The sequence below is a fragment of the Eriocheir sinensis genome, chromosome 3, assembly GCF_024679095.1.
Source record: "Eriocheir sinensis breed Jianghai 21 chromosome 3, ASM2467909v1, whole genome shotgun sequence".
NCBI lineage: Eukaryota > Metazoa > Arthropoda > Malacostraca > Decapoda > Varunidae > Eriocheir > Eriocheir sinensis.
Genome location: NC_066511.1, coordinates 8,587,790 through 8,600,289, shown reverse-complemented (window position 1 = coordinate 8,600,289; position 12,500 = coordinate 8,587,790). Strand labels below are relative to the sequence as shown.

At 43.4% G+C, this 12,500-nt stretch overlaps 1 protein-coding gene across 1 annotated transcript in view; it reads left to right on the top strand.

Annotated features, from left to right (window-relative positions):
- LOC127004523 (cysteine sulfinic acid decarboxylase-like) overlaps positions 1-12,500 on the top strand; it is a 52,692-nt gene that overhangs the window by 10,867 nt on the left and 29,325 nt on the right. Inside the window, exons 2-3 of the mRNA XM_050872341.1 lie at positions 7,868-8,234; positions 9,529-9,689. Of these exons, the coding sequence (XP_050728298.1) occupies positions 7,923-8,234; positions 9,529-9,689 (473 nt within the window). The 5' untranslated portion in view covers positions 7,868-7,922. The remainder of the gene's footprint in view (positions 1-7,867; positions 8,235-9,528; positions 9,690-12,500) is intronic.

Here is a 12,500-nt window from a genome sequence, read left to right as displayed (position 1 = left end):
TCAGACCACACAAACCCCATGGTCCAGACTAGATGGTCTGTCCTTAAACCTAAGTGATTTTACATTAATCAGAAGGCTCCTAAACGTTGCATTTCTACTCTAGTTGATATTAAGTTGAAGGAAGTGACGGTCGAGCTTATTTTTGAAGGAGTCAATCGTGTTACACTGGACCACTGACGGTGGAAGCTTATTCCATTCTCGCACTACAACGTTGGTGAAGAAAAATTTGGTGCAGTCTGAATTTACTTGTCTACATTTGAGTTTTACGCCATTGTTCCTCGTGCGCAAAGTGTCATCGATCATAAACAATGTTGATCTGTCTACATTCGTGAAACCATTAAGTATTTTAAAACATTCGATCAGTTTTCCTCGGAGGCGACGTTTCTCAAGAGAGAACATGTTAAGGGTAGAAAGCCTTTCTTCGTAGGATTTGTTGCGCAAGGAAGGGATCATTTTCGTTGCCCGACGCTGAACACCTTCTAATTTAGCAATATCCTTTGCATGGTGGGGAGACCAAAACTGTACCGCATATTCCAAGTGGGGTCTGACTAAACTGTTGTAGAGCGGGAGTATTACATCTTTATTCTTGAATACAAAGTTTCTTTTAATGAAGCCCAACATTCTGTTCGCTTTATTTGCTGCATCGATGCATTGCTGTGAGAATTTGAGGTTTGACGCGATTTTGACCCCCAAGTCCTTGACGCATTGAACGCTTTTGAGTTTAACGCCGCGCATTTCGTATTCGAACTTCTTATTCCTCGTTCCAATTTGAAGGACCTGGCACTTGTCTACGTTAAAGGGCATCTCCCATCTCTCCGACCAAGCTGAAATTTTGTGCAAATCCTCTTGGAGGCTTTGCCTGTTTTCGTCAGTGAGAACCGAGTTACCAATCTTTGTGTCGTCTGCAAATTTACTAATGCGGTTATTGAGTCCAACATCCACGTCGTTGATGTATATAATGAAGAGCACTGGGCCAAGGACCGAGCCCTGAGGGACGCCACTAGTGACAGGAGCCCACTCTGAGTTAAATCCGTCAATCACTACTCTTTGTTGTCTGTTGCTCAACTAATTCGCGATCCATTGGTTTACTTGGCCGTCAATACCTATTTGCGTTAATTTGTAAAGTAATTTACGATGCGGGACTTTATCAAACGCTTTCTGGAAATCAAGATAGACTACGTCCAGTGATTTGGTTACGTCATATACAGTGAAGAGGTCGTTATAAAAGGTTAATAGGTTTGATAGGCAGGATCTTTTGTTTCGGAAGCCATGTTGTGAGTCCCCAATCAATAAGTGGCTTTCAAGGTAACTCACAATTTTGTCTCTAATTATGCCCTCAAGTAGCTTACCTACAACCGAAGTTAGACTAATGGGCCTGTAATTACCTGGTACTTTTTTGTCTCCTTTCTTAAAAATCGGTGTCACGTTAGCCTTCTTCCAATCTGAAGGGACGATGCCTTGTCGCAAGGACATATTGAATACGGTTGTGAGGGAGGAGAGTATTTCGCACTTTGTTTCTTTCAGCAGAGTTGGATATACTTTGTCAGGTCCAGGACTTTTATTAGTTTTAAGTGATTTGAGGGCTTTAAGGACTTCATCGGGTTTTATTTCAAAGTTAGACAATGCATGCTCGGGATTTACATTAGTACTGGTGTTGTTGGTGGTGGCGGGAGGACTGTTATTATTAAACACCGAGGAAAAGTAATTGTTTAATAGGTTTGCAACGTGTTGGCTGTCAGTCACTAGTGCACCGTCGCTGTTTGTTAAAGGTCCAATTCCACTTCTGATCGCCTTTCTGTTGTTTATGTAACTGAAGAAGGATTTCGGATTATTTTTACAGTTGGCTGCAATATTTTCTTCATATCTACGTTTTGCCTGACGCACTAATCTGTTAACTCGTCGCCTGGCATCATTGTAAAGTCTAATGTTTTCGGGCGTGCTTTGCTCTTTCTTTAACCTGTAAGACAATTTTCTCTCCTTGACTGAGTGTTTAATTTCGCTATTAAACCAAGGTGGACTTTTATTAGTGTTAATTCGCTTCTCGCACAAGGGGACAAATGTGTCCTGCTGAGTGAGTAAGTGATTTTTAAAGCTTAGCCAGGCGTCCTATACATTGCCGTCATCTGATAGTTGCATATCTATTAGTTTTCGTCGGATTTCTACGAAGTTGGCTTCTTTGAAATTGGGCACCTTTACTTTATTTTCAGTCACCGATGTTTGAGCTCTAATGTCAACGCGCACTAGTTTATGATCGCAGGAACCGAGGTGTTCTCCTACCGTGACATTACTGACTAGGTTATCTTGGGTCGCTATAACAAGGTCAAGTATGTTATGTTGTCGAGTTGGTTCAGAAACCATTTGGCTTAGATAATTTTCCTCTAGAAATTCGATCATTCTGTGGGACTCACCTTCTGTACCCGACAGTGTCGCCCAGTCGAAATGGGGGAGGTTAAAGTCTCCTCGTATCAGTGAGTCGCTGTTATTAAGTGACTGCCTTAAGACGCTGTACATTTCAAGATCGGCATCGAGTGATTGCCCCGGAGGCCTGTAAGTGACAGATATATTTAAATTGACTTTTGCAGTGTTTACTCGCACGCACAAATGTTCAACGTTACTGTTTCTTGGTGTTTTGTCAGTGGGTTGCAAGTAGCTTTTGACAAAAAGGGCGACACCACCCCCTCTACGGTTTACACGATCATTGTTGAAGAATCTGTAGCCATATATGTTGTATTCGGAACTTAAATCAATATTAGTGGTGTCGATAAATGTTTCGGTTATAGCAATTACGTCAAAGTTTTCTGTCAGAGCAAGACATCGCAGTTCATCAAACTTGTTTCTTAGGCTACGCGCATTGAAACTAAGGACTCTTAGGTTATCTTGAAGCTTGGTAATAGAGGTGGTGGTACTGGCGGGTTCAATGTTACGAGTCTGTTGCGGTGTATGGTGTCTATTTACACGGGCGGGATGGAAGGACGTGGCTGAGAGTCGTTTTTTGTTGTTCGGGCGTTACGTACGGCGTTGTTGAGGAGCCTTCCGAATCTGGCTGCCCCGATGGGGGACAGGTGTATGCCGTCCCTTTGGAAAAGTTTACTCTGGCCGTAGAAATCGTTCCAGGCGTTAAGAAGAGAAGAGAGAGAGAGAGAGAGAGAGAGAGAGAGAGAGAGAGAGAGAGAGAGAGAGAGAGAGAGAGAGAGAGAATTTACATAGAATTTACATAGCAAATCAGACCACACAGACCCCCATGGTCTAGACTAGGTGATCTGTCCTTAAACCTAAGTGATTCTACATTAATCAAATAGCTCCAAAACTTTGCATTTCTACCCTAGTTAATTTTAAGTTGAAGGAAGTGTCGGTCGAGCTTGTTTTTAAAGGAGTCAATCGTGTTACACTGGACCACTGAAGGCGGGAGCTTATTCCATTCTCGCACTACAACGTTCGTGAAGAAAAATTTAGTGCAGTCTGAATTTACTTGTCTACAGTTAAGTTTTGTGCCATTATTCCTCGTTCGCAAAGTGTCATCGACCATAAACAATTTTGATTTCAATGATTTGTCCACATTCGTAAGTCCATTAAGTATTTTAAAACATCCGATCAGTTTTCCTCGGAAGCGACGTTTCTCAAGAGAGAACATGTTAAGGGTGGAAAGCCTCTCGTCGTAGGGTTTGTTGAGCAAAGAAGGGATATTTTTTTGTTGCCCGACGTTGAACACCTTCTAATTTAGCAGAGAGAGAGAGAGAGAGAGAGAGAGAGCATAATTAGAGACAAAATTGTGAGTTACCTTGAAAGCCACTCATTAATTGGGGATTCACAACATGGCTTCCATAACAAAATATCCTGCCTATCAAACCTATTGACCTTTTATTACGACCTCTTCGCAGTTTATGACGTAACCAAATCATTGAACATAGTCTATTTTGATTTCCAGAAAGCGTTTGATAAAGTTCCACATCATAAACTACTTTGTAAATTAATACAAATAGGTATTGACGGTCAAGTACACCAATGGATCGCTGACTGGTTGAGCAACAGACAACAAAGAGTGGTGATCGACGGATTTAACTCAGAGTGGCGTCCCTCAGGGGTCGGTTCTTGGCCCAGTGCTCTTCATTATTTACATCAACGATGTGGATGTTGGACTCAATAATCGCATTAGTAAATTTGCAGACGATACAAAGATTGGTAACTCGGTTCACACTGATGAAGACAGGCAAAGCCTCCAAGAGGATTTGCAAAAAAATTCAGCTTGGTCTGATAGATGGGAGATGCCCTTTAACGTAGACAAGTGCCAGGGCCTTCAAGTTGGAACAAGGAATAAGAAGTTCGATTACGAAATGCGCGGCGTTAATCAAGATTGCCTTGAACATTTGTTTGGGGCACAAGACAAATGCATGAAACCTACAGCCATTCAAATGCCGTTAAAAATAAATTCAGGTGTAAAAAGTTGTTCCTAAGTTGGAACGACACAGTTAGGCACCTCCGTGGTGCAGTGGTTAGCCTTGCAAGCCAGGAATCCACGGGCCCAGGTTCGAATCCGGTCCGGGCAGTCGGCGTGCAGCCCACCCAGCTGTTCATCCTTCCTTTCAGGCTGGTCTATAAATGGGTAGTACTTTCCACCACATGCTCACCACATGAGCACCACGGCCACGCGCAACTGCTTTATTAATTTCGGAGGGATGAATAGACGAACGCAACAGGTTCAGGTTAATGGTGGTAATCGGATTGGGCCCGAGTTACTCTGTATGAGTGGACCGACAAATGGATGATGCAGTTCAATATCGAGAAATGCAACGTCCTTAATTAGAGTGGGAAGAAATTAATAACCCCCCAAATAATTTGCCTACACATTTGATGACGCACCCCTTAATCACTCCAGCTGCGGGAGAGGTTTAGGTGTGCGTTTTATGGGGCTAGTTAGGCTGTTTAGGTGTGCGTGCGACTCAGACCTTTGACCTAGAAATCAATGTACCCTACGCAATCGCTAGAAACCGCGCAAATAAGGTTTTTGGTTTTATTTCGAGAAGCGTAAGCAACAGGAGCTCAAAAGCTATCCATAAACTGTACTCGAAACTGGTTGGGGCTCACCTGGAGTATGCTGTTCAGTTTTGGCGCCTCTGTTACAGAAAAAAAAATATAGATTCCTTTGAAGCAATACAGAGAAGAATGACGAAAATGATCCAGGAACTTAGGAATCTACATATAGGGATAGACTTAAGTGACTTAACTTGCACTCCTTGGAAAGGCGTACACTGCGGGAGGACATGGCTGAGGTGTTTAAATGGATTAATAAGTGGAGGGAAGGCGGTGGCTGAGTGGTTAGCGTGCCGGTGTGGTGTCATCTGCCATCCGGTATCGTGAGACATCCTATCCTTAACTTAGCATCGCGGAATCCAAAATTTAGTATCGTAGAGTAAGTAAGTGAAGCATCTAAGTTTGAAAAAGCGATGCAAACTTATTAGGTCACAAGAAGAAAAAGAAGAGTGATTGTTGATTTCCTAGTTATATACATACATGCGTCATCATTTGCTTTTATAATAGAATAAATAAACTTGTGTGGGACAGATCCCGACAAGCAGTCGACAAAAGACACGGTACCGTGTCAAAATTCATGTATGTATTCAGGATGGGATGTCTCACGATACCGGGATGTCTCATGACACCACACCACCGTGCTTTAGGACGCGGGCTTGAGGCTTGAGTCCCGCCCGCCGCCACAAGCTTGAATTTTTCATACAATGCCGAGTGGCCTAAGACGACCCACATGCTGTCCTGAAGATCAACCCGGACTCTTGATTCTCTCTCTAAAGAGAGGATCAAAGATTAGCTCCGGGGGGGGGCAGCATGAGCCAAGCAAGATGGCGCCGCTATAAACACTTGCCTGCACCACAGCGGGCTGGGACCGACCATCAGGCCCCACAAAGAAATGCTATCGGCGCCATAGGCCAAAAAAAAAAAGAAAAAAAGACTTGGATGGTGGTTTTGAGGCAGGAATTTATCATAATGACGAGACTGATGAATCCTAGGGCATAGGTAAAAATCTTTGCAAAGGAAATACGAGTAAATCAACTGGTTTAGTTATAGAAGAATTCCTGAGGTATACTGGGAATTGCATTGTAAGAATTCTGTGATTGCTTACCTTCACTACCGCCAGCAGACTGCATTGCAACACACACTGGAGTTAACCCGACTGTTGATGAAGCTACGGGCAATGGAAGAAAAGAAAAGCATGCCGGGTGTGGGTCAAGCCTTACCTGCAACAGAGACCAATGCTTGGCCATTATGACAAACTGATGAGGGAGTTTTTGGCTGAAGATCCAGATCTCTACAGAAACTTTCTCCTGTTTGACAATAACCTGTTTGATGAGCTATAATGTCTACATTGACATAATCCCATAATGGTGCGATCCTTTCCTCACTCCCTTACTCCTGGCACCAAAAGTAACGTGTGGCCATTCCTAACACTATAGGTGTTGCGTGTGGCCATTCCTGAAACTAAGGGCAGCGTGTGGTCACTCCCGACATTGTTACGTGGCTGAACATGCTCCATCTGCATGCAGCGGGTATGGCATTGCCCGCATTGCAGGCTCTGGAAACGACAGTTAGCCAGCAGATGATAATTATATGGAGGAGACAAATGGTGGCCTTTTTTCCTTTCAGCAGTACAATGATTATAACATGGGAGAACGCTTAACCTCAGACCTTGCTATCATTTCCGATAGGGGTAGAAGGAACCTTGTGTCCTTCAATGCCTCAAAAACTCAATATCTCCACCTATCAACTCGACACAATCTTCCAAACACCTATCCCCTGTTCTTTGACAACACTCAGCTGTCACCTTCTTCGACACTAAATATCCTCGGTCTATCCTTAACTCTAAATCTTAACTGGAAACTTCACATCTCCTCTCTTACTAAATCAGCTTCCTCGAGGTTGGGCGTTCTGTATCGTCTCCGCCAGTTCTTCTCCCCCGCACAGTTGCTATCCATATACAGGGGCCTTGTCCGCCCTCGTACGGAGTATGCATCTCACGTGTGGGGGTGCCCCACTCACACAGCTCTTCTGGACAGAGTGGTGTCTAAGGCTCTTCGTCTCATCAGCTCCCCTCCTCTTACTGATAGTCTTCTACCTCTCAAATTCTGCCGCCATGTTGCCTCCCTTTCTATCTTCTATCATTATTTTCACGCTGACTGCTCTTCTGAACTTGCTGACTGCATGCCTACCCCCCTCATGCGGCCCCGCCTCACACGACTCGCTACTCAAGCTCATCCCTTTACTGTCCAAATCCCTTACGCACGAGTTAACCAGCATCTTCACTCTTTCATCCCTCACGCTGGTAATCTCTGGAACGATCTTCCTTCATCTGTATTTCCTCCTGCCTACGATTTGAACTCATTCAAGAGGAAGGTATCAAGACACCTCTTCTCACGTAATTGACCTCTCTTTCGACGACCTCTTCGGATTCTTTACAGGACAAGCGAGTAGCGGGCTTTTTTTATTGTTGTTTCCTTTTTTGTGTGCCCTTGTGCTGTCTCCTTTACTGTAAAAAAAAAGTAGCCTTGCCCTTTATTGGTCTCTCTCTCTCTCTCTCTCTCTCTCTCTCTCTCTCTCTCTCTCTCTCTCTCTCTCTCTCTCTCTCTCTCTCTCTTTGCGCAGTTCTCACCCCATACTTATGACTCGTTATTTCCCCAGAAAGTTCTAGGCGTTACTGACTACACTTCGGGGCTGCACTTAAGGTTTCCAGTGGTGCGCACTAGATAATGACAGAGTATACAAGAACCCTCCACCAGTATATTACAGTGGAGTAACAATGAAATTAGATCCTTATAGTCGCCTAGTCTGGTACTTACTTCACTTCATTTTCTTTCCACAGATTGTCAGCAACTAAGAATAACGAGAGCAGAACCAACACCCCAAGTGGTTCGTTCATGGAATCGAACCTTAGCCCGATGGAAAAGAGTGGTGGCTGGGGGAACTGTGCTGATCAGAAGAACGCTACAAATGCTACATCTAGAGAATCAAAACTCAGCCCGGTGAAAAACATCAACAACTTGAAAAACTCTGTAGACCAGAAGAACGTCATGAATGCTCCGTCAAGGGACTCGAACATGAGCACCTTGGAAGAAAGCTGCTGGTGGGAGTCATGTCCGGACAGAGAGCGGCATGGGCCGTTCATTAATGCAGTGCTCGCTATGCTTGTGGAAAATGCTGTATTTAAAGGAACGAATCGACAGCAGAAGGTAAAGAGAGAGAGAGAGAGAGAGAGAGAGAGAGAGAGAGAGAGAGAGAGAGAGAGAGAGAGAGAGAGAGAGAGAGAGAGAGAGAGAGACGTTTCGAAGCAAAATCTCATAATATAGGAAGATGGACCCTGGAAATATTCTTTAAAGTAGAAGTTTCAACACTGACAGTATGATATACTACATCCTATCAACGATTCATGCCCCTCTGTGACCCTCGACAGAGATGGAAGTGCAATCCTATCTAATTAATTTATTGTGAATTATAAATCAGTGCCTATCCTCCTCCCCTTCTTCTCTTCTTTTTCTTAACAGCTGTGACCTATCTTCATGGGGCTGTGGCTTAATATTAGCTAAAGACCGGTGCCCTTCCTGACGTCACGCGGTGGCACTGGGGCTCAAATCGCTTCGCCCTGACTCTTCACTCCTACGGCTTGTCGCCCCTTGCCCAATGATCATAGTCCAGGATGGTTCAGCTACGGGCCCGCAGGTTGATTTTTTTCATGCCCAGCGATCACTGATATAAATAATTTTATTTATTAAGAAAAAGGACATTTCAGTATGTTTGACTCTAAGGCAATTGCAGTATAATAAATAATACCAGCTCACATGTGGCCTTGCCGAGAACTTTTGCACCACTAAAGTAACACTATTTTATTCAACCTTCGTATAACTCTAAAGTCTACCCCTCTCTCTCTCTCTCTCTCTCTCTCTCTCTCTCTCTCTCTCTCTCTCTCTCTCTCCTACACTACATAGCTCGTGTGTGTGTGTGTGTGTGTGTGTGTGAGAGAGAGAGAGAGAGAGAGAGAGAGAGAGAGAGAGAGAGAGAGAGAGTGGGGGGGGGAAGGGAGGGGGGATGGAGGGAAAGGGAGGGAAACGAGAGAAAGAGGGATGGGGAGAGAGGGAATGCGGGGGAAATGGAGGGTAGGAAGGAGGGAAAGGGATGGGAGTAGGGGAAGCCAGGAGTGGAGGTAGTTGGTGGATACACGTCACAAACACGTACGTCACCTGTTCGAATTTGTAAATGGCTCACGCAGGTTTTGCTATCACAGGCAAGAGTAAACGCCATAATTAACCGCATCTGGCAATGCAAAATAGCGCCAAAAATTAGCGGAGTGTGTGAAACAATCTGTGCCAAAGCACCGTGCTGATCCGAGTCTTCGTTTGAAAGATATTTGCGAAAAACGGTATGTCATAGGGTCTGATATGGATATTTTTTTGTAGGTTATGAGGTTTTCATGATAATTATTTTGTTTTTTTAGTCAAAATGTGATACGATGACGGTATTCCGCGACAGTTGATCGAGTGGCAGGACCCGGAGGAGCTGAAAAAGAAGATGAGTTTGTGTTTGGCTGAAGCCGGCGTGACGCAGGGCGAGCTGCTGGCCTTGCTGACCCAGGTGGTGAGATACAGCGTCAAGACTGGCCACCCGTACTTTATCAACCAGCTCTTTTCAGGGTGAGGAAAAAATATTTTTGCTGCATCAGTTTTTACCTGTCAGTCTATCTAGATATTTCTATATACCCAATTACCCGCCTACCTATCCATCATCTGTATCTATCTGTCTATCTATCAATCTACTTACGTCCATCCAGACAAATGCTAGGGAATGTGCCATGATCCTGTCTCAGACTTGCTGAGATGGATTCCCTTGGCTTTCTGCAGCTTCTGTGTAACTACATTACAATATAATAGCGACCATGAGGGGAACTGGGAGAAAGTACTCATGATCCCTGCGTCCTAAAAGAGGGAATGTTTTCCAGCCAACACCTCATAATGGTAACCCCAAGGCTGGTGTTATACAGTTCCTGCCCACAAGTCCATTGGTAACATTTTGAGCCTCTAGACTTTATAGAGTACCATTGTTTGCGGCACTAGAAAGTTTATTAGAGAAGCCAACATGTTTCTGGACAGACCTTAAAACTAATATGAACTGTTAGGTGTGTATCAGCTTATCCAGTTTCAACTCTCCTGTAGTATTGGGAATATAGATGAGTAGGTTATCCTGGGAAAATCTAAGCACACTTTTGATTTCTGCTCTGACATTGTGTTGTAGTAGAATGATAATTATTTTTCATCGATATTCAATACTATTAGTTTTATCGTCACTAACACCAACATCAGCGATGACGTGTTAACAAAAATCCCATTCATACCTCGCCCAACTTAGCAATAGCTACCGATACAGTCATTTATGCACTCCAGTCCTTTGAAACTAATAAAAATCCAGGAGTAGGCAGTATGTATTCTGTACTACTTAAAGAATAAAAAAAAGCGAAGTACTAACCGTTCCCACGTCTTTATTTAATATTAAATTTTCCTTTCGTAAAAGGCATTCTCCTTCACATTGTTAGATGGCTAGCAGTACATTAATTTTTAAGAAAGTAGACAGGAAAAATATTGAGTAATTACAGGGCCATTAGTCTCACCTCAGTAGTAAGTAAGCTCTCGAGAGTTTAATTACAGATAAAACTTGTCAGTTACCTTGAAAGCCACTCACTAATTATGGATTTACAACACGGCTTCCGTTACAAGATTTCTTGTTTGTTTAATCTACTGACGTTTAATAACGACCATTTCTCGGTTTATGACGTAGCCAAATCACTGGAAGTAGTCTATCGTGATTTTCAAAAGGCGTTTGGTAAAGCTCCAAAACATGAATTGCTTTACAAAAACATAAAAGTAGGTATTGAAGGTAAAGTACACCAACGGATCACTAATTGCTTGAGCATATCCTATCCATATATATATATATATATATATATATATATATATATATATATATATATATATATATATATATATCTATATATATATATAAACTCCTTCATTGATAGAAAATGCCAAAACCTTGCTTTTTTCTAGTTCTTCCCGGGACTTCTGGCATCTAACCAAAAACATCTCCTCCAACTTCACTTCTTCATCTTTCCCTCCTCTCCTTAGTCTTGATGGCAGCACCGCCGTCTCACCTATCTCTAAGGCTGAACTCTTCTCTCAAACTTTCTCTAAAAACTCCACTCTGGACGATTCTGGGCATATTCCTCCTACTCATCCCCCCTCTGACTCCTTTATGCCTGTTATTAAGATTCTTAAGAATGATGTTTTCTATGCCTTCTCTGGCTTCAATCCTCAGAAGGCTTATGGACCTGATGGAGTGCTTCCTATTGTCCTTAAAAACTGTGCTTCCGTTCTGACACCCTGCCTGGCCAATCTCTTTCGCCTCTGCCTGTCAACATCTACCTTTCCTTCCTTCTGGAAGTATGCCTTCATACAACCTGTGCCTAAGAAGGGTGACCGTTCCAATCCCTCAAACTACAGTCCTATAGCTTTACTTTCTTGTCTATCTAAAGCTTTTGAATCAGTCCTTAACCGGAAGATTCAAAAGCACCTTTCCACTTCTGATCTTCTATCTGATCGCCAGTATGGGTTCCGCAAGGAGCTTTCTACTGGTGATCTCCTTGCCTTCTTAACTGACTCTTGGTCATCCTCTCTTAGCCGTTTCGGTGAAACTTTTGCTATTGCGCTGGACTTATCAAAAGCCTTTGATAGGGTCTGGCACAAATCTTTGCTTTCCAAACTACCCTCCTACGGTTTCTATCCTTCTCTCTGTACCTTTATCTCAAGTTTCCTCTCTGACCGTTCTAATTCTGCTGTGGTAAACGGTCACTGTTCTTCTCCTAAACCTATTAATAGTGGTGTTCCGCAGGGTTCTGTCCTATCTCCCACTTTCTTTCTGTTGTTCATTGATGATCCTCTTTCCAAAACGAACTGTCCTATCCATTCTTACGCCAATGATTCTACTCTGCATTATTCAACGTCTTTTAATAGAAGACCCACCCAACAGGAACTAAACTATTCCAGGCTGGAGGCAGCAGAACGCTTAGCCTCAGACCTTACTATTATTTCCGATTGGGGCAAGAAGAACCTGGTGTCCTTCAACGCCTCAAAAACACAGTTCCTCCACCTATCCACTCGACACAATCTTCCAAACAACTATCCTCTATTCTTTGACAACACTCAGCTATCACCTTCTTCAACACTAAACATCCTCGGTCTATCCTTAACTCAAAATCTCAACTGAAAACTTCATATCTCTTCTCTTATTAAATCAGCTTCCTCGAGGCTGGACGTTCTGTACCATCTCCGCCAGTTCTTCTCCCCTGCACAGCTGCTATCCATTTACAGGGATCTTGTCCGCCCTCGTATGGAGTATGCATCTCACGTGTGGGGGAACTCCACTCACACAGCTCTCTTGGACAGACCGTACTT